Source organism: Saccostrea echinata, unplaced genomic scaffold, assembly GCF_033153115.1.
Source record: "Saccostrea echinata isolate AGI-Se365-2 ecotype Australia unplaced genomic scaffold, CSIRO_AGI_Sech_v1 ptg000001l, whole genome shotgun sequence".
NCBI lineage: Eukaryota > Metazoa > Mollusca > Bivalvia > Ostreida > Ostreidae > Saccostrea > Saccostrea echinata.
This window is the reverse complement of record NW_026889750.1, coordinates 17221957-17244423: the sequence shown is the minus strand read 5'-3', so window position 1 is coordinate 17244423 and position 22467 is coordinate 17221957. Positions and strand designations below refer to the sequence as shown.

Genomic DNA, 22467 nt, shown 5'->3' with positions numbered 1-22467 from the left:
CCCTCCAGAATCCTTGCCTCACTAAAAAATTGAGCCTAGTTACGGCCTTGATATACATATGTAACTACATACGCCTGTAAACTGCATTTGTTACCAACTCAACTCTATTTCAATCTCAGTTGCAGATCGAGTCTATATATAGCAAGATCGACATGTCAGAGAAGCCAGGTACCGGCATTTTATGGTAATATATCCACTGGATTTCCTTGAGGTCTTGTTTTCCCTTCTTTCCCTCTTTGAAAATCACCATGTATATCTTTGCCACGGAAGTGAAAAATACAATATTATAAGAATTAGATACTCTTTTTTTTTTTAATCGAAATATACTAGAACACGTACATGCATACCATCCATCACTATGATTCTGAATATATATATATTTTTTTTTATAAAAAGTGTATTGTCACAAAATAAAACAACAAAATAATATTTATTGATTGATTTATTCATATTTATTTATCAATTATACTTTATTTATTTATGAATCCATACCCCCCTCCCGGGGGGGGGGGCAATCCTGGTTTTGCCCATCACTTTTTTCCTTCTTATTTAGAGTATATACAAATTCAGTTAAGTTATGCCAATGGCCATTTAAAAATACCCACTACATTTCATATACCTAATAATGAAGAGAACATTTCTGTATGTCAATATCTAATGAAAAAAATATTGTGATGAATGATATTAAATATTAATCTCACAGAAAAAATAGGCCCTAGATATGATATGACAGGAAACAAATGTAATGTAAATCGCTGTATCGTAATCCACAAAACAGATCATTATTTGGTCCCTTAAAAATTACAGCATTTGAATTGAAATCGTTTTGATAAATTAAATCAATGGCATCATTGATCGTTTTAAATGAAATTATTGATTTGAATTCACAGTATTGTATTAAAGATAGACAGATATGATAACGAAGCCCCCCCCCCCCCCAATGAAATTTTTTATTCTATATAAAGACAATACTGGAATTTTTTTATTTTTGCATTCGTAGTAAATATAATTTCTTCCAAAACAATATATTTTCAACAAAGAATTATACAATTTAACACGGAAAGCATGAAAGGTTAGATTTATACTTTCATGGCAATAGAATTTTTTACCGTAATTCACTGTACTTTGAGATATTACATTTAATTTTTCATTTACATGTAATTTGCACTAATTTGAAAACTGCTTTTTAACACAATTTTTTCATATTTTACTTCTGTGATCATTCTGAATTTATGAAATACATTGGTTAAGATTATATTTGACTATTAAAGATGCAATTTTCTGTGCATACCTTCAGTTTGCGAGACGAGTTTTCCGAGAATTTCTTAATAATTTAATGTTTCAAAATAGCATAATATACATACATTGTATTTCATAATGATTTTTGTTTAAAAGGTTAATGTACCTTTATTCTTTGGGGAAAAACACACCCTTTTGCAAATTAAGCACTTTTAAAAGATTGTTTTTTGTTTGTGACAAGAAAATTCGTAATTGGCACAACTCACCTGGACGTTTTGTTTCGTAAATTGAGTCTGCGGTGTGCATTGCTGCGATTTATAACTTTTGAAATCATCCCTACATCATTTCATTCTTTAATGTTTAAAAGTCCTTCAGGAGAGGATAATACTTCTTTATTGTCGAGAAAACTATTTTCCCAAAAATTTTTTTAGAACTAGTGCAAATATTCTTTTTACTGCAGAAAAAAGTTTCTGCCGACCTACATTCACTGCTGAATACTTGTGAAGTGTTTTGGTTGGACACCAGAGGCCAAGCGACGTCAGAACACCGACAATAGAGGTATTTTTCCTCATGTATAGATTTTAAGGTACGTACACATCTGCTAACTGGTTAAGGATTTTATATAATATTTTTTGTATTGAATTTACGTACATTTCCTCCAGCTTTTTCCCCCGCTATAGCCCTTGTGAAAAGAAGTTGTTAATTTGAATTTCCTCTGCTTACATCTAATTCTTTTGTGTTGGTGGCACAATATATAAGTTATAATACATAAGTGTTAGTGTGACCTTCTACTGTGTTAAAGTACAGAGTGGAAATGTGTCCTTATCCTGCCTCTGATAAAAATCTTGAAATTTCATTGGTCGAGAAGAATACTTTATAAAACTATTTTATGTGCCTATCAATATTATATTGTTAATATGCCCACTCCACGTGACCTTCTGACCACATGTCAAATCAGTATACTCCCTCCACACACCATACTGTCCAGATCATATTCATTATGTTGTTTTATTCAAGCATACAAGGAACCTAAAAACTGATGTCACATTAGAATGAATTTTCTATTGTTAAAATGATATTGTCTTACGGACCAGGTTTAACGATAGAATTTGTTCCGTGTATTGGCAATGTAGCAAAGTAAACACGGGTGATAATTTGAACTCAGTGCATTTACTATGATCATTCCAGAGAGTTTCGAATGTCAACATGGCGTGTAAATTTGAAGCGAGTAAAAAACATTGAGAAAATGAGTTGAATTTTCGTTTTTGTATGGATTATTTTTTAGGTTAATTTAGGAATGACTCTAATTCTTGGCCAAATTATTCGAGTATAACCTGGTTTGGGTCAGTTTACGCTTTATAATCTGCGAAGTGGATTATAAAACAGCGTAAACTGACCCAAACCAGGTTATACTCGAATAATTTGGCCAAGAATTAGAGTCGTTCCTTATAATTTAATTTTAAAATCATTAAATAACTAAGGGTGTAAAATTTCGTTGTTTTTATTAGTTCAAATTTGCCGCTCAATAATACAACCGTAGTAATGGAAGTGATGGGAAGCGAGGGGAGGTAAAAACTTATGCATAGGCCTAGCGGCAGCATTGTTGTTTGTTTACATGTGGTAAGATCGAATTATTGTTAAGTTAAAGGTACATTTATTAAATCTGGAATTTTCCATGAATCCTGAGGACTGGAAATGAGAGGATTGTATGGATACAGATGATTTAGCTGGTTGTCAGGGGGGTGTGTCCCCATACCAAACCAGGTTATACAGAAATAATTTGTGTTCCTTTTTGGATATTAACCAATCAGAGGGTAGAATACAAACAAAATTAAATTATAAGGCATATACAATCTCAAAAATGTTTGTTATGATTAATTTGGTAGTTATTTTCAGTGCAACTGCTTTTGTATACTTCAAAATCATTTGGGAGCGGATCTGCTCCAATTTGCTACATTGCAAGTATATGGGATGTATTCTGTGGTGAGGGCTTGTCCCGAGACACAGTTAGATTATTCTAACTAATGTCACGTAAGCATCAAACGACGTCACACTATATACAATTATTGTTTTGCTTAACACAGAGAAAATGAACTTTATTAAAAAAAACTTTGACAGGATAAATTCATTATGTATAGACACTTAGAGGGGGAATACAGAAATATATGGTCCTTGAAAAAATGCATATGCCAAGCCCAATATGCATTTTTTCAAGGACCCCATATATTTCCGTATTACCCCTCCAAGTGTCTACTGTGTTAAGTGGAATCAATTTATCGGTCATTTAAATTTTATAGATTACACAAAGCTGCATTCTGCAAGCCAGACTTCTTCATAGATTGAACGAATACAAGCATCATTTTCTTCAAACTGAAGCTGCATAAAACAGTATAGATATTCATAAGTGTTAAGATGATTTATCTCTCTTATCTGGACAAGGAATGTTGGAAAAACTTTTAAATTGGTATACATGAAGGTACACCCTAGTTCGACAGGAACATGCACTTATTATCAGTACACATAAAATCTGGTCAAAATATAAGTCTTGAGCTATTAAGCTCACAAAGTAAGTGAAGTAAACAGACCATACCCTTTAACCAAATTTTGCACCTAAGAGTTATGTTAAATGTGTTTGACAGTGCGACTTTTGGGATGAGCACACTTGTTATTTACTACTAGATCCATTTAAGGTTTATCTGGTAAGAGAAATAACTCTCACTGGGATAAATGACGATTATTCCTTTATAAATGATGAAATTTAACTAAGATTCACCTCTCTTTAAACTGGCAGGAGACATTTGGAAGGTTTAAAGTTGGACTCAGACTAGACTTTGATGTCACTGTTGATGTGACACAGTTGTTAATTGAATTTTCATAACAGGATCTAAAAAGTTCAAATCTTTAACAAAGAGCATTTAATCTACCATTTATCTGCAATTTCTGTTTACTGTTTTACTGGGTTTTTTTTTAAATTTGTGAGCTTTTGTTTGGTTATCAAAAGAACAGATTATGGGCAGACATATGCAATTTATGGGAGATTGCGGGTACCTATATTGCTGAAGAGAAAAATTCAATTGGATCAATGTTCAACAATCCAATTTTTTTCTTTGATAAGGCATTGCAATAAGAGCTTGCTGGGCTCACTATAAATTATTTATACCTTAGCTGCAGCATATCACCTACATTTTACAGTAATTTGAGAATAAAAGCTTTTTTCAGCTGATTGATTTTCAAATATCTATCAGTTTGTCAAATTAAAATAGGTATATCATGCATTATCCAGGTTTGCATTGTTAAATACATGAAGACTCTTTCACAAGTCACATTGATTTTTGATTTTTCAATATGTTCCAACTCTAGAGTCAAACAATGGAGAATGGGCATAACTTTCACTCTTGACTTTATATTCTCCTCATGTTTATATGAATTAACATTTTTGAGTTCTCAAAAATGTTACAATATTCTCATCCCAAAATTTCAGTTCAAAAAGTTGGAACATATGATGGCAACTGTAGATATAATGGCAATTTTGGATGTATCCATGTATCCAAAAATCTAAACCATTATCACACATTCTCTTTTCTGCATTAAAATAACATGTAACTTTTTCTAAATATTTAGGACGAAGATGCTGGTGCCAATTTTCACCTTGAAAATTAACCATCGTGTGAATCCACACATGGTAACAGTGGGTAGATATGATGGTAAACACACAGCTTTGACATGTGCTACAGCAGCAGGAAAGGTAATTTGATTTTACAAATTGGTATTAGTTGAGTAATGAAATAAAAAAAGAATCATAGAATTTTGTGAAAAGTTTGCATGTGGTCTTTATTTAATCATACATGTGTATATAATTCTAGAGAAAAATGTTCAACAAAGGAGTTGTAAGGGAGGGGGGGGGGATACTGGAATCATCATCTATATGTATGTCTTTGGGTACAAGGTTAAGATCAGATCACTTTCTAGCTTATCTGAAGGGGTATCCATTATTAATGAGATGCATCTTTGACTGTGTCCCTTCGGAGAGTATCGGTCATGTTAATGACAACTTCAAATTAGTTGATCTCCTTTAATCTACCACAAGTGAATATAGTTGAAATCAAGACTCTTAGTTTGGAGTCACAATTAAGAGTTTCCAATTTTCAGTAAGACAAATGTGGCTCAGGTGAGTGCTATGGCCCATGAAACTTCTGATTGCTCTTGATATTATTAGATATGTGATGTTTGTTTTAACCAATGCAAAGTCTCTAAGTACAGTCAAACCTCCTTATGTTGTACTTGACAGAACCAAGATTAAACTTCAAAATGTGCAAGGATTTGAGTTAACGAGGGTAAATAACATAAAGAAAAAGTGGTTGGAACTGCCAACACACTTTGACATATCCCTGGTATTCCATATATTGCTATTGAAGATAACAAAATTCAACTGTATGTATCAATTTTTCAGGTGTTGATTCATAATCCCCATGTCAAATCTCAGAGAGGAGGTCGGGTGGATTCAACTTCTGACAGCGATGTCAATCTTCTCAGTATCAACCAGCAGGTGTCATCCATTTGTGCTGGAAGGCTTAATCCAAATGCTGTCAATGACATACTGGCTGTGGGGACACAAACGAACCTTCTGGCCTACGATATTGATAACAACAGTGATCTTTTCTACAAAGATGTAAGTAATCCCTTTGTAATGAACTGTAGGGAGAGTATAATGTTACTAATATATCTGTGTTGTGGTTAAAATAAAAAGTTAATAGGACTGTTCCTCATCTGATATATACCAGTGCTTGTGTACTGTTTAGCTTTTAACAAAATTAGGGAGAGGTAAACATGGAAATTTATGTTTGGTGGTAATGTACTCTAAATACACAATCTCGAACTTGATGAGACCCGGGAAAAAAACTTTGAGATATCTGAGGATTTGAGATAACAAGGTTAAAGAAAGAGTAGTTGGGGCTTTCAAATGACTTTGACATATCCATGGTATTTGAGATATCCATGTTCTAGATAAGGAAGTTCAACTGTATTTTGTTTAGTATGGACAATAAATAGTATGTATGGTATTACAGAAAGAACCTCCACTCATATGATTTTTGCTACTAATTTGTAACATGCATAAATATCCACATTTACAGTAAAAAATCAAGGGGAGCACTTGCTATATAGGCCTAGTACCATACTGGTATTTTGGCACTGTTACATTGCCAGAATTGTTTACTGTCATTAAAACATCAAGAACAGATTTCACACAATTAAATGATACCCTTTTATTACTTTAATTTCACTATTGTTCATCTACTGGTTTTTCCTTTTCTTTTCTTTATAATTATTACGATTATTTGTATTTAATTTATTGTGTGTATGTAGACACCAGATGGAGCAAATTCCCTGATTATTGGAGAGCTTGGTGAGATACAGGGACCAATGGTAATTATAGGAGGAAACTGCTCCCTGCAAGGATATGATCTCGAGGGAAATGAAAATTTTTGGACGGTAATATATATATATTTTTCTTATTAGACAAGTTATGAAGATATACACAAATACAGATTCATACTTGTGTGCTCAGCCTGAATGAGAAAATTGTTTTTTAATAGATAACTTTCTTATTTGAGCTTTTTTTGATCAGAATATTGTCTTCATCTGTCTCTCTATTCTAGTGTCATACAACAACTTTTATAGATTGATCAATAAAAAGTCAATTTCGAGAAGCTTCCTGACCAAATTTGTTCAAATGATTGCATGGCTGTGCCCTGCTAAAGGGAGAAAATAAAGACATATAGTCAAATCTTGTTATCTGGAACCCGATGGGACGGAAAAAAAACTCAAGTATCCAATGAGATATCAAGGTTATCGATGTTAAAATACAGATAGAAAAGGGTTGGGACTTTTAAGTCATGGTATTCAAATTATCAAAGATAACAAAGTTCCACTGTTTTAAATATAAAGATCCCTTCAATAGACCTACCTTGTCTTATAAAACAATTGTTCTGTCAACGTATACTCAAGTACCTGGAAGTGAAGACTCAAGATTATTCAAAAATCTTGTCAAAGAGATTCATAACTAAGTTTCTGAGACTTACTTTAAAAATTTCTCAAAAATAATACACAGAAACTTAATTTGTCAATTTTTAAACTAAGCAAGTGTGGCAATCAGGCAGGTTCGATCACGGTGGCCAGATAGTTCTGTTGGCAGAGAACCTGACTAGTGATTCAGGGGGCCAACATTTTAATCCTAGTCTGGTCCGTCACATTTTCCTCCTTAGTGTCATGATGACCATGCTCTGGAAGTGAAAGACCTGCCAGGGAAGAACCTAGGTTGGTGTCCTTTGGGACCAAGACCTTTCAGGATGGAGGAATGTGGTGGTCATATGGATTCAACTGGTGGCCAGATAGCTTAGTTGGTAGAGCATCTGACTACTTATTCAAGGGGCCCTGGTCTGGTCTGTCACATTTTTCCAGTTAGACAAGCATCCTCATATATAGTTAAATTTTTTTTTTTGCAAGTCATGACCCAAGGATAAATCCACATTAGGTGTCCAGTGTTTTATATCAAAATAAGTAATCTTATAAAAGTAAGTTGCATGCAAGTTGCATAAGTAATCTTGTAAAAGTAAGTTGCATGCACCATTATGAACCGTAGAATATGTTGTAAAAATCATGCCCGTAGACTTTGTTTAAGATCACAATAATTAGTTTCTTTTCAAATTCCTTCAAAGTAAGTACTATGTGAATCAATGTGCTAGCTGCCAATGATTATGTTTCTTTCAGGTGACTGGTGATAATGTATGTTCTTTGACTTTATTGGACTTTACTGGAAATGGACAGAATGAGGTGAATATATTCAAATTCATGCTGGTTACAAATTTATGTTCTTTATAAAGTATTTGTTGCAGTAATTAAATTTAATTGATTAAAACTGCAGTTTCTTTTATTGCCTTTAGCTGATAGTTGGATCAGAGGATTTTGATATTCGAGTTTTCAGGGAGGATGAAATACTGGCAGAAATGACAGAAACTGAGGTATTTAAACATTTGTATGCACAATAACCATAATACCCATATATTGCTTGTTCATTTTATCTTCGTAGATTGCACTGATGAAAAAGGCTTTTTTAACACAGGGATTGCATAGGGCAAGATCATTTCATGTCTTTAAGTATAATATGTGCATGTAGTAATTTGGACAAGGCTTGAATTAAATGTTAAAGTGTTCTAGCTGTGGAAAATGTTGCCATTCCTCAAGAGAGAATTGCCCTAGTTCCTGGACAATTGAGAATTTCTTCTTGCACAATGCCAAACACATTCCCACAAGGATTAAGATCAGAAATGAGGAATTTCAACACATTGATATTTTTCTGCCAAAAACGTGACTCTTGAAGTGTTAGATTTTGTAATGTCTTTCTTGGAATACATGTACTGTCAATTGTTGGTTGCTTATGAATGGAATTTAGAATTTGCAAGAATATTGTCACTGTTATTTACAGTATTACACGTAACATGTCTCCTGATTATGTTCTTGTAGTTGATAATTTCTTGTACCAGGTATTATAATTGCTACAAGTTTAATTAGATTTATAATTTTTATTTCAGGCAATTACTTGCCTTTGTCCTATGAATCACACTCGTTTTGGGTATGCTTTGGCTAATGGGACAGTTGGCGTTTATGATCGTACATCAAGGTACTGGAGAATAAAGGTATGTTAAAGTAATTGTAGGAAATCATGTAAAATAAAATTTAAAGAGTATGAAAGAAATATGTTTTATGTGTATTTGTCTTTTTTATTGCCCATGCCATTAAGACAGAGAAGAGACATTCCAGGCTACATTAGTTTTTACATCTGTTTGTCCAGTTTTGGTTTCTGGACCCAATTCTGTGAAATGATTTATGAGGGGTAGAGATGTTCACATCTGCATCATTGGTAGATCTTATGAGAATAAGGGTACATTCAAGGCCATAGCAGCTACTTAGCTGCTAATTAGAGGGACAATCTTGAATAATATGCAAACCGGTATACATAGTCATTATGTACCAAATCAAAGATGGCGTTCTGTAATACTGCCTAGTATCACAGGTTTACATAAACTGGTGTTTTCTCTTTTTTTAAATGGCATCAAATGTTTATTTGCAGATACATTTTTGCTTGACTTCACCTAACTTTTTGTTCTGAAATTTAATTATTATGGAAATATTTGTGACTATCTTAAGTCTATGATATCTAGCAGCTAGTTGAGCAGTTCATTCAAGAGAGCAAGATATCTAGCACATATTGGCTAGGTTAGACACTATATGATCCTTAACATAGCTCTGGACTTTGAGTGCTCTTGAGGTCACAGGATCAAAGGGCATGGCTACTTTTACTAGAAATATGGGGAAATGTGCTTTATGAATGATATATGATTTAAATTATATGAACTGTGTAATCAATAGACCTTTTGTTTTTGCAGTCCAAAAATCAAGCATACACAATACACAGTTTTGACCTTGATTCTGATGGTGTACCAGAATTAATCACGGGTTGGAGCAATGGAAAGGTACGTAAGATGAATTATTTCACATAAATCTACTGGGTATATGGTATATCAAAGATTTCATACAAAGTAAAGGAATGGTCATGTTAAAAATAATTCCCTGGCAAAATTGTGTAAGTACTTGGAAAAGGGATGCATAATTATTATTATTAGGTATATCCTCAGATCACTGAGACAAAGGTCTCAAGCCAGTTTTTCTGATTGAAGTTTTTCTGTCATCTGCATGTCTAATTACTTTCCACTTTTCCAAGTTTTTCTTTAGAGAAAACAATTTCAAACAGTCATTCCAATAAGCATGTGTAGGTAAAGAGAATTCAATCTTATCAGAGGAGACAATCAAATATTTGAAAAATTTTAGGTTTTTATTTCATTCAAAATTTTTTTATTCTGAAACCACTTCCTGAGATCAAAGTTTAGGTGAATATCAATAAATGGAAGTTCAAGAGACCATCAAAAAGTTTCTAGAATATTAGACATCAAGTACTGTTATGCAAGTTCTAAATATCGACATGAAAGGACAACTAGTGAGAACATAAATTTGCAAAGTTCAGCAATATGAAAATAAAAGCAAGTACATGTACATGTAATTTCATTTTACAGGTGGTGCCTCTCATGAAATTACTCGATAATAAATTTTTTTCCTATATTTATACAGTATTTGAATAAGATAAATTATTAGTCCTACTGGATCAAACATATTAATGTAGGGTTGGATAATATCCGTCTTATTTCCTATGATACACAAGTATTCTTCAGTTGTGTAACTTAAGTCATTTGATAAATTTTACTAATGCATTTAATTCAGCTTATGGAACATCCATTTGGTATGAGACTTTGCATTAGTTAACAATAACGTTAGTGGATAAGGTAATCTTTGATTATCAATGCTCCATTTAACAGATTGATGCCAGAAGTGATAGAACAGGAGAAGTCATTTTTAAAGATAATTTTACCAGTGCAGTTGCAGGCATTGTTCAGGTAATAGATAAATGTAGTGCTGCTGTTATTTATCATAATTTATAATACATGTATATGTACAATATTTTGTACAATAAAATTATTCATATATCTGTTGACCTTTGATGCCATTTTAAACAGGTTTATTAAAAACATAGATTATATTCAATATACATGTAAATGTGTGTATAAATAAATATTTGAAGGGAATGACATTAAGCAAAATATTTTAAAGTTCAGTTGTCACTAGGAGCATGATTTGTTTAAACAATGAGTGTATTAGCCCATATATTCGTGTTTCATTTTTGTTTAAAAATCCAATTTTTGACATTTTCAATGTAGGCAGATTACAGACTGGATGGATCCCAGCAGTTGTTGTGTGTGTCCACAGATGGAGAAGGTTTGACAGCTAACTATTGTTTTTACTCTCCAACCAATGTCAATTTTTTGCTCAGCTTTCATTTCCTTTCAAATATTGTAAACTTTGTACATTTTCATTTATTTAATCTTAATTAATACATATAGTCTGTAGTTATTTATCAAAATCATCAGCTTAGTCTACATGACCATACTCTTCGAATACAGACTTCAGAGTATTTTTGTAGTCAAAGGATACAATCCAGCACCAAGAGAAATGAGAGGTAATTTAATGGATTCAAATCTGGAACAAGACACAGTCAGAGAGTTAGGAATGAGGAAACAGGTATGGTGCAATTTCAAAATTAAGGATACTATCCAAATCAAAAATGATCGAGGCACTCATATAAATTCTAGAAATAATCTAAACATTGAATTTATTTTAGAATTTGTTGATGGAGCTGAAAAATTACGACCAGAATGAAAAGGCTGGGGTAGTTGCAGCAGCAGCCATGCAAGGGGCTCTACAGTCGGGGGTTAAGTTCTCAGCTGAACGGCCTTTTCCTGTGGGGGAGGAGTATGACAAGGAGAAAATGGGGGTCATACCAGTATGTACATGTAGTGTAATATTAGTCCCCCTTAAGTTTCTTTTTGGATATGAGGGAAACTGATACAGTGGATGTAATAAGATTCTATATAATTAATCCAGTTTATGTCAGATCAGTATGATGATTTAGTTAAACAAGGAGTATAATATTCACCAAGCTAGAAGGGAAAAATGAATATTGTACTTTAAGTGTTGCTAAATTACCACATTGACCAGAAAAACAAAAATAAATTTATAAATCTTTTGATGTTTTAGCCAAACACAATGAGACACATGGGATTTCATTGGATGACAAAAATAAACATATTTAATCAATTTGAAGTACCCAATCTTTCTTTGTTACAAGGTAGAAAAAAATCAAATGTTGTTCCCCTGGAAGGTCTTGTGCAGATGAACATAACTTTTTTTTTTTTTTTTTTTTTAAAAATATATGATTTTAAGAATGCTGGATTTCAGAGAGCTATGGATCATCTAATCATATACTAGTAATAAAATTCTTTACAAATGTAATGATTCCCAATTTGATTTTTTCTGCTATTGCTACTAAAATATAGTTGCCTTTGAAATACATGTATTCTGAATTGCTTCACAGATTTTGTAGGCTTAAATAGAATATTTTATGAAATTGGACTAATTCAATTTGTTTAAGTTTTTGTATTGTAGCAATCTCTGCAATTTTTCTAGTATGATTTACTCATTTTAATTTATTTTGTTATTTATTTTCTTTTTTATTTTGAAAGGCAGCTACCCAGTTACAAACAACTTTAACTGTGAACCCTGGAGATGATACCAAACCAGTAAGTTTGGCTTCTAAGCCTGTGGATTTTATGTATAACAAACACCACTGGTTTTGAAGATTGGTAAACTTAGCCAAAATACAGAAGTGCAGTAAAAACATATTTACATGCTTATGATGAATTCTTACAGGGATTATAAATCACTTATTTATAATTATCTGATCAAATGAAAATATTTTGTCCCTATTACTTTGCTATAAGCATGTTTTACATATTAAGTTTGCATGAATGTGCAAGTTAGTATAAATTCTTTAAAAACAAGATGTATCTCTGAAACACTGATGCCCCCATATGGCAGCTCATAGCCAAGGTTAAAGTTTTTCAGAAGTTGGTCAAACTACCAAGTTCAAGGTCATGAGGTCAAAAATGTTGGTACCTTAAGAAAGGTCTTGTCAAGAGGAATACAATTGTGAAATATGAAAGCCCTAGCTAGCACCAACCATTTAGAAATTATGGCCAGGGTTAAAGTTATACAAAAGTAGGTCAGCTCCAAGGTTGAGGTCACAAGATAAAAAATGTTGGTAACTTTTAAAAAGGTATTGTCAAAAAGGAATACACATGTGAAATATGAAAGCCATAGCACCAACCATTTGAAAGTTATGGCCAAGGTAAAAGTTTTACAAAAGTAGGCCAAACTCCAAGGTCATAAAGTAAACATAATGTTGGAAACCCAAGGAAAGGTCCTGTCATAAGGAATACTTATGTGAATATGAAACTCCTAGCACCAAACATTTAATAGTTATGGCCAAGGTTAAAGTTTTACAAAAGTAGGTCAAACTCCAAGGTCATGAGGTCAAAAATGTTGGTACCTAAACAGAGGTCTTGTCACAAGGAATACAGATGTGAAATACGAAAACCCTAGCACCAACTGTTCAAAATTAATGGCTAAGGTCAAAGTTTTTGCAGACAAACAGACAGACAGACTAAAATCTCTATTCTCCCAAATCTTCGATTATGGGGCATAATAAACTTCTTTAGAATTATCTCAAGATTAATGTTGTGTTTCATTAATTCTTGGAATTCATTGACTGTTTCAAAGTAATATAGCCATCTTAGTTTTTGTCACAAAGGTTACATTAAGGTGAATTTTTGTCACAAAGGTTACATTAAGGTGAATTTTAATGATTTTCAGAATTTTTTTACATCTGTTAGCTGGACAGAAATACATTTCTTAAATCTTGTATGATTTTCTAGTTTAGTTTTTTTTTATTTTAGCCACATGTGGAGCTTTTTATTGGAACAACAAATGGTATGCTAGAATATTTTCTGTATATGTATTAGCAAATTAAACAATGAAATGCTTTTCTTTGATAATGCATGCAGGAATAACAGTTGCAACAATTGCAGAAAAAATGTACAACCCACTTACGCATAACCTGCATAAGTGGGTTGTAAATTTTTTCTGCAATTGTTGCAACCAGTATTCCTGCATTAACAAACAAATATTTTTAGAGTTGAAAATTATTTAGAAGTATATCTACACTTGTAGGTGCATATATTCTCTTAGGTTAATGAGCCAGTAAAATTTTAGTACAATTGATTTCAATTAAATTGGACACCTTATTTAATTTACAGACACCTTGGTTCGAGCTGCTTTGATATTTGCTGAAGGAATCTTTGAAGGAGAAAGCCATGTTGTGTAAGAGCTTCATTCCATTAAATTATTAGTGATTTAAGTTATGTAATTTATTATAGATTACTCTTGTACAAGTTTAGTACAGTTCAACTTCATTATCTTGAACACTGATATCTCGAATACTAGTCCCATGGATATGTCGAAGTGATTTGGAAGTCCCAACCTCTTATTTTTTAAGTATTTTACCCCTGATATCTCAAGTCCTCGGATATGTCGAAGTTTTATCTCGGTCCCATTGAGTTTGAGATAACAAGGTTTGATTGTATTTAAAAGGAGAATTCTTTAGCAGCAATGCTCATCAGAGTCCAAACTGTGTGGTAAATGAATATGCTTTGAGCTGCCTACACTGTTGTAGTCTATAATAAGCCAAAGATCATGATTTCAGTTATTTAAATCTGCAGTGTAAATGTTGTTGTCTACTTTAGTGTGACAATTAAAAACATATAAATCTTTAAACTTTTGTTGAGACTCTTCCCGAACCTAGGGGTCAGTGAATTTACATGAAGGATTACTTTGTAGACCTAGGGGTCAAGGAAATTATGTAAAGAAATACTATATCTGTATAAGGAGAGATTGATGGTTTTGCAATTTTTTGCACATATGTGATTGAGTGCTCAGTGCTGTAAGATAATTGATGAAGAATGCCAAAATATAATCGTAAACTGTATACCATGTAAGTGGAATTTTTAACAAGATGCAAATTTAGTGATTTGTATTTGAAAATCAGTGTTTAATTTTAGAAGTAATTTTAGTGATTTTATGATGCATAGAAAGGTAATGGTAACCTCTAATGTGGAATAATTTGTTAGTGATATTTAATTTTATCAATCTTAACACCCTCACTAAAATTGAATCCTTGCTAAAATTTCTGCTTATATGGTAATTATATCCCATTTAAAATGATTGGGATAAATCACTCATATATATATCCTTGACATACCATCTGGCAAAAAAAAAACCCACACCAGTACTTTTACAAAGTGCTTGATTCAGCAAAGTAATATACATATTTTTTTTACAGACATCCTCATCCAAATGCTTTGTCTAATTGTGTCCGTGTACCAATCATTCCACCTAAAGATGTTCCAGTGGATTTACATATAAAGGCTTTTATAGGCTATAAATCAAGGTACTGATTAGAAGTATTAACTGATTCATTAAAATATGCATGTATGTTTTTGAAAATCACCTTCACTGCTCTAGGACTTCTAAACTGTGGGTATGATTATTTTCAGCATCCAGTTCCATGTGTTTGAATTGACCAGGCAACTACCAAGGTTTTCAATGTATGCTCCATGTCGAAAAGACTGTCCAGAACCCAAAAGCAGCTGTACCTTCCAAGTCAATGAAAGAATGCAGAGAGTAAGGAAAATTTGTAATTTAAAACCATTAAAATACACTTCACCTAACTGCCTTAGGATGATACACTTACATACATGTATATTGATATTCTATTACAGGTGTTGTTGTGGGTTAACCAGAGTTTCCTCTTACAAGATGATATTGATGCTGAGGGCGTTCTTAATGTTGCTTTTATGTCTCTTAGAGGGTCTGGACCATTGTTTCTTAAAATGGAAGCACAGGGTTTGGTAAGATCTTTAATGCATCAATTTTCATATGAGACCTTTTAGATATATATCCCCTTGAAAGCTAGATTGCTTAATAGGTTTGACTGTACATTAAAAGCTACTTGTAATTGAATTTACAGATGACAATTAAGACAGAGGATATGGATTTAGCGGGTGATATCATTCAATCTCTGTGTCAGTTTTTGAACATTGATGATATGCAGGTTACCGCAGACTTTCCAGAGGAAATGGAAAAACTAAGGCAAATCCTTGTCAAAGTATGACTTTTTAAGTTTTAGATAATAAGATTCCACTAGGCTTTAAATAGTCAAACTACCATGTTAACGTCTTTACACATAACAGAGTACAAAGTCTTCTTCAAATAATTTCACTGAAATATTTTTGTTTACCATTGGGGCACCTAGCTGACAGACTTTGTTCATGAGTATGTCGAGGAATATGCCTTCTACCAGACTTTGTAGTTCTTGTCCAAATGAATTCTGAAACTTGATGTCCACTAGCTATTATGCAGCTGACAAGGACAGTCTTTGTCACAAGAAACATTAAACATTGTACATGTATTGTAAGCATGTCAGCCAAATATTTTTACCTTACTGCCTGTTCTTGACACACATATATATGAATCTGATTTCTTCATTTTATTTTAAAAGGTTGATGAATTTCATGCAGTTAGACAGAAGCTAACAGCTGAAATGGCTGACCATTCCAATCTGATAAGAAGTATGGTTGTGAGGGCAGAGGATGCTAGACTTATGGGTGATATGTAAGTGTATTCTAGGTAACATAGCAGCTTCCAGAGTAGATATTTCAATGTATGCTTAATCAAGGCTATGCTAAACATATGTGAAAAAGATGTTTTTTTCTATAAAATAAAAAGTACTTAGTCCAAATGTCCTTGTATTCCCTATATAGTATAGATTTGAATGAGTAAGGCCATAAATATCTTGCATCATTCATGGATTTTTTTAATAGGAAGAATATGAAAAAAGGCTACATGGAGTTATACAACATGAACAGAGACTTAATCAGTGGTTATAAAATACGCTGTGGCAATCATCAGGAATTATTAGCATGTCTGAAACAGCTCAATCAAATGATACAGAAAGCAGGGAGGCTCAGAGGTACATGTATTGTTAAGGGACACAAGCAGTATACTTGAGTAATTTTTATGCCCCCGTATCGAAGGTTCGGGAGTATATAGTTTTGCCCTGTCCGTCCGTCTGTCTGTCTATCTGTCCGCAAAAAATTTAACATTGCCCATAACTTTTGATTGGTTGGAGCTATGGCTTTCGTATTTCACATGTGTATTTCTTGTGACAAGACCTTTCTATGGGTACCACCATATTTGACCTTGACCTTGGAGTTTGATCCAGTTTTGCAAAATTTTACCCAACTTTAACCTTGGCCATAACTTTTGAACAATTGGTGCGAGGGCTTTCATACTTTACATGTGTAATCCTTAAGATAAGACCTTTCTTTGGATGCCAACAACTTTGACCCTTTGACCTTGATCTTGGAGTTTGACCTACTTTTAAAAAATTTTAACCTTGGCCATAACTTTTGAACCGTTGGTGCTAAGGCTTTCATACTTCACATATGTAATCCTTGTGACAAGACCTTCCTTTGGATACCAACAACTTTGACCCTTTGACCTTGACGTTTGACCTACTTTTGAAAAACTTTAACCTTGTCCATAACTATAAAACCGTTGGTGCTAGGGCTTTCATACTTCACAAATATAATCCTTGTGACAAGACCTTCCTATGGATACCAACAACTTTGACCCTTTGACCTTGGAGTTTGACCTACTTTTAAAAATTTTTAACCTTGGCCATAACTTTTGAACAGTTGGTGCTAAGGCTTTCATACTTCACAAATGTAATCCTTGTGACAACACCTTCCTCTGGATACCAACAACTTTGACCCTTTGACCTTGACCTTGGAGTTTGACCTACTTTTGAAAAACTTTTAACCTTGGCCATAACTTTTGAACCGTTGGTGCTAGGGCTTTCATAATTCATATATGTAATCCTTGTGACAAGACCTTCCTTTGGATACCAACAATTATAATCCATTGACCCTGACCTTGGAGTTTGACCTCTTTTTGAAAAAAACTTAAAGATAGGTCATAACTTTTGAACGATTGGTGCTTCAGCTTTCATATTTCACCAGTATATTTCTTGTGAGAAGGCCTTTCCTTAGGCACCATTAATTTTGAATATTTGACCTTGACTTTAACCTTTTCCATATCTATTCAATGGTTGCTGCTAGGGCTCTCATATTTCACAGGTATATTCCTCGAGACAAGACCTTACTTTGGGTACCAACATAATTGGTTTGCATTTGAGAAAGTTTAACCTTTGCTATAAGTTGCCATACGGGGGCATCAGTGTTTCATAAACACATCTTGTTTTTTTTGGAATCAGTTTGTGAACTTAATGGAGTAGAATTTCACATTTTATCATTTAACAACCTGTTTCAAGCAACCATAATCCACAATTAGAGGCACTAGTTCAGGATTAATTTACAAAATTTAAGTCTCATCTCTTTTTCTATGGTGACCTTCCATATGAGAGATTTTTTTATCCCCTTATTCTTTTCCATAATGGATGAACTCAAAACAAAGGACAAATACTTAAAAGGACTTTACAGTATTACCCTAGTTCAAAATCAAGTGATACATTCAATTCACAAAATTTTCTAGCATGCTCTAACTTTCAATATGACTGATAGCAAATCTAAAATACAGGGCTGTTGGGCTTTTGTACAGATATAATAACATACAATGTTAATGTTAGTCAATTTAGAACTAGAAAGTTGTAGCAAACTTTGTTAAACTTGAGTGAAAATAACACAGAGAGAAAGTTTCCCACTCTATGAAAAACTTGAAAGTAACCTATAAACATTTATATTAACAAGAGTTATTTCCCTTTGTGGGGTCAATCTAGGGTCAACTGGCGTAAGTTACCATTTTCCCTCTATAACATTACCAACGTACGGGCAGTATCTGATGTACAAAATCCATATGTGTACCTTTATTATGTTTTTAGCTCTTCTGAGCTGAAGGCTCAAAGAGCTAATGCTATGGCCATTTGTGCGGTGTGCAGTGTGTGTAAACTTTTTGGAAAATGGGCCATATCTCAAGAACCCCTTAGTCAATATTTTTCAAATTTGTCACAGAGTATCTTTGGCCCAAAGGCTTACATTTATACTAAAACTAGGGATGTGTCCCTTAAACAAGGGGAGATAATTAGGGAAATAAAAACAAAAGTAGTGGTTACTAAAAATCTTCTTCTCAAGAACCACTGAGCAGATTATCAGCAAACTTATATACAAGGATGAGGATATGTTGTAGATTAAAATTTACATGGAAAATCGTCCTGGAGCAAAGGGCGTGGTCTCAAGGTCACTTCAAAGTTGACCAAAATTTACGTTTTGTTTAATCTTTTATATTTTGCATACTATAAGGTCTAGGATCATCAAATCTTGTTAGTTGATGCATCTTCGGACCTCATATCATGTTGACTCTAAAGTAGGTCACGGTGACCTACTTTTTGAATTTTGCAGGTATTCATTTTCATTTAATTTTGATGCATAACTTTGAAGCCTATGATCATCAAAACTTGTCAGTTTATGCATCATAGGACCTTGAAGTGTGTCAACCAAAAAGTAGGTCACTGTGACCTACTTTCTGAATTTTATGGCTTATCATTTTCTAGACATAAAAGGTCATTATTTCAGATACTAAGAGGTTTAGAATCATCAAACCTAGTAAGTTGATGCACCTAGGGGCCTTAAAACAGATTTATCAGAAAGTAGGTCACAGTGACCTACTTTTGGAATTGTTTTAGGGGCATATTTTGGACACTTTGAAGCAAAGGATCATCAAACTTAGTCAGTTGATGCATCTTGAGGTCTCTGAATGTGTCAACCAAAAAGTAGGTCACCTTGACCAACTTTTGTAATTTCATGGCTTAATTTGAATATTTCAGATACTAATTGGCTTAGAATCATCAAACTTTGTCAGTTGGAGCATCTTGAGTCCTCAGAGTGAATTGACCAAAAAGTAGGTCACTGTGATCTACTTTTGCAATTTCATGGCTTAATTTAATTATTTCAGATACTAATTGGCTTGGAATTATCAAACTTTGTCAGTTGAAGCATCTTGAATCTTTGGAGTGTATCAACCAAAATGTAGGTCACTGTGACCTACTTTTGCAATTTCATGGCTTAATTTGAATATTTCAAGTACTAATTGGCTTGTAATTATCAAACTTTGTCAGTTGATGCATCTTGGGTACCTGGAGTGTGTCAATCAAAAAGTAGGTCACTGTGACCTACTTCTGCAATTTCATGGCTATTTCAGATAGTAGTTGGCTTAGAATCATTAAACTATGTCATTTGATGCATCTTGAATCCTAAAAGTGTGTCAACCAAAAAGTAGGTCACCATGACCTACTTTGGAATTTGATGGCTTTTTCATTTACTGATTGGCTTAGAATCATGAAACTTTGTCAGTTGATACATCTTGAGTTTTCGGAGTGTTTCAACCAAAATGTAGGTCACTGTGACCTACTTTTGCAATTTCATGGCTTAATTTGAATATTTCAGGTACTAATTGGCTTGGAATTATCAAACTTTTTCAGTTGATGCATCTTGGGTACCAGGAGTGTGTCAACCAAAAAGTATGTCACTGTAACCTACTTTTAGGAATTTGATGGCTATTTCAGATACTTATTGATTTAGAATTATCAAACTTTGTCAGTTGATGCATCTTGAATCCTCAAAGTGTATCAACTAAAAAGTAGATCACTGTGACCTACTTTTGCAGCTTCATGGCTAAATTTAAATATTTCAGATACTAATTGGCTTGGAATTATCAAACTTTGTCAATTGTTGCCATGCTGACCTACTTTTGGAATTTCAAGGCTTTATCCTTATATATAGATTACCAAGAGGCTTAATACAGATGAGATTATAGGTTGTACAATTTTCAGAAGAGTGATTCTAGGCCCTTGGGCCTCTTGTCTTTGTTGTCCATACCTTGCTAATATAGGTATGGTATGAAATTGTCAAACCATGTTTAAAGATTTAATATTTTTATAGGTACTGTAAGTTACAACGGACATAGAGAGAAAAATGGGTGCTATGTCGACAAAGAGAAATAACTCTTGCAAATGTGAAATTCATCTATTATTTTCTTAATCTCGTGAAACCTTCAACCCATACATTAAATGAAAAACATCTTTTGTTCTTTCAGTGGGCAAATATAAAACACAGGTGGTCTCAGCATGCAGAGCAGCAATCAAGAGCAACAATGTCAGCGCTTTGTTTAAAATAATCAAGACTGGAGCATCGTAGAAGCAGATAAACACTGAGTAATGGACTAATGGAGCAACTTAACACTGAATAATGGACTGGTGCAACTTAACACTGAATAATGGACAGGAGCAATGCTATTTATTCTATTTGTACATCAGTTTGCTTTGAAGTTTAAGTAAACTCCCCTGCTCCTTTCTCTCTCTCTCTCTCTATCTGCCATGTTATGTGTGTCAAGTACATTTGGTTAAGGCTACTGACAGGATATGAATGACACTTGGTGGGGATATCTTTTTTTTTTTAGTTCACTCTTGGTATTTCTACTTTACTGTAATAGAGATGTGGTGAATTAAACTGTGTAAGCAATGGTGATTATGAAAAATTAATCCATCCCATGAAAGCATTGACGTGTAACTAATAATTACTGGTATATAAAGTCTACCAATGATATAATACAGTATTTAGTTGATGACCTTGCATCCATCAATGATAAATTTGTATCATAAGTAAGATATACACATACTTTAATGAGGTAATTTGTATCATTAGTGGACCTTGTATCATTAGTGGTTAACATATGGCACTTGATTCATGATATAGTAATCTCATTAATGGATGCAAATGTAATCACTAAAATTACACGAAATCATGAGTGAATTTTGTATCATTAGTGGTAATGTACAATAAAAAAATGTACATTACATATTGTTTTTTATTACTTGTGTGATATTTTTTACTGTAAGTTTCATTTTTGTTTTTACTTTGTCTACTGATATCTACTGATATACATAAGCCGTCCTTAATTACATTGTGCATTGTATTGTGCTATATTTTTTGCTTTCAACAAGCAACATGCATATACATTTACTTGTATATATGTTAATTTATGACCTTGTTGGAACACGACACATACATTATTTTGAAATAAAGTAGTATGAAGACAATATCTGAGTTTGCCAGATTTACAGTAAAACTTGTCTAATCCGGACACCACTGGTTCCATAGACAATATATTAAACAGAATTAACTGAAAGGGGCTTACATTTTACATCACTTTAGGCAAGATTTCTGTACACAACATCCGGATTAGACAAGTTTTACTGTATTTACAAAATACTAAAGTGCTGAAGTCCTTTATGTATGGTTTTATTTTTCCCAATTAACACAAGGAAAATTTTGCGATGAACATTGTAAAACAGTTCTGTGTTATATCTATTGATACAGTCAAACTTTGTTTTCTTAAAGGTGAACACAACTCGTAAATAGGTATGAGCCATATTAATTTTCCCATCTCCTATATTAGCATGGGTATATAAACTCTTTGCATTCATTACACCTGATTGCTTTAAGCTGGTCGCTGTGACATGTATATCTTACATTGTCCTTTTTGTTTACCGGTATGTTTTATTTCATTGAAGGTGCATTTGTATTTCACTTT

General features: G+C 33.2%; 1 protein-coding gene across 2 annotated transcripts; it reads left to right on the top strand.

The window, feature by feature from the left end:
* Positions 1 to 1755: 1755 nt before the first annotated feature.
* LOC133185992 (Bardet-Biedl syndrome 2 protein homolog) lies at positions 1756 to 21973 on the top strand. Of its 2 annotated transcripts, XM_061321278.1 has the most exons (22): positions 1756 to 1825; positions 4861 to 4984; positions 5690 to 5908; positions 6604 to 6729; positions 8008 to 8070; positions 8181 to 8258; positions 8829 to 8933; positions 9684 to 9770; positions 10668 to 10745; positions 11067 to 11124; positions 11330 to 11427; positions 11528 to 11689; positions 12429 to 12485; positions 13701 to 13734; positions 14061 to 14124; positions 15143 to 15250; positions 15357 to 15483; positions 15582 to 15710; positions 15830 to 15967; positions 16361 to 16473; positions 16683 to 16831; positions 20971 to 21973. In XM_061321278.1, the coding sequence occupies exons 2-22, from the start codon at positions 4868 to 4870 to the stop codon at positions 21069 to 21071; spliced, it is 2211 nt and encodes a 736-aa protein (XP_061177262.1). In that variant the 5' UTR covers positions 1756 to 1825; positions 4861 to 4867; the 3' UTR covers positions 21072 to 21973. The 2 variants fall into 2 exon arrangements, with proteins under 2 accessions (XP_061177262.1, XP_061177268.1); XM_061321284.1 differs by lacking the exon at positions 20971 to 21973 and having other exon boundaries at positions 16361 to 16477; positions 16687 to 16818.
* The last annotated feature ends 494 nt before the right edge of the window (positions 21974 to 22467 follow it).

Bases quoted from the DNA above. Each gene is read 5' to 3' on its own strand.
- LOC133185992 (XM_061321278.1), top strand. From the start codon at position 4,868: ATGCTGGTGCCAATTTTCACCTTGAAAATTAACCATCGTGTGAATCCA. The intron at 4,985-5,689 runs GTAATTTGATTT...TCAATTTTTCAG, and splicing joins GTGCTACAGCAGCAGGAAAG to GTGTTGATTCATAATCCCCA. The intron at 15,251-15,356 runs GTACTGATTAGA...GATTATTTTCAG, and splicing joins TTTATAGGCTATAAATCAAG to CATCCAGTTCCATGTGTTTG.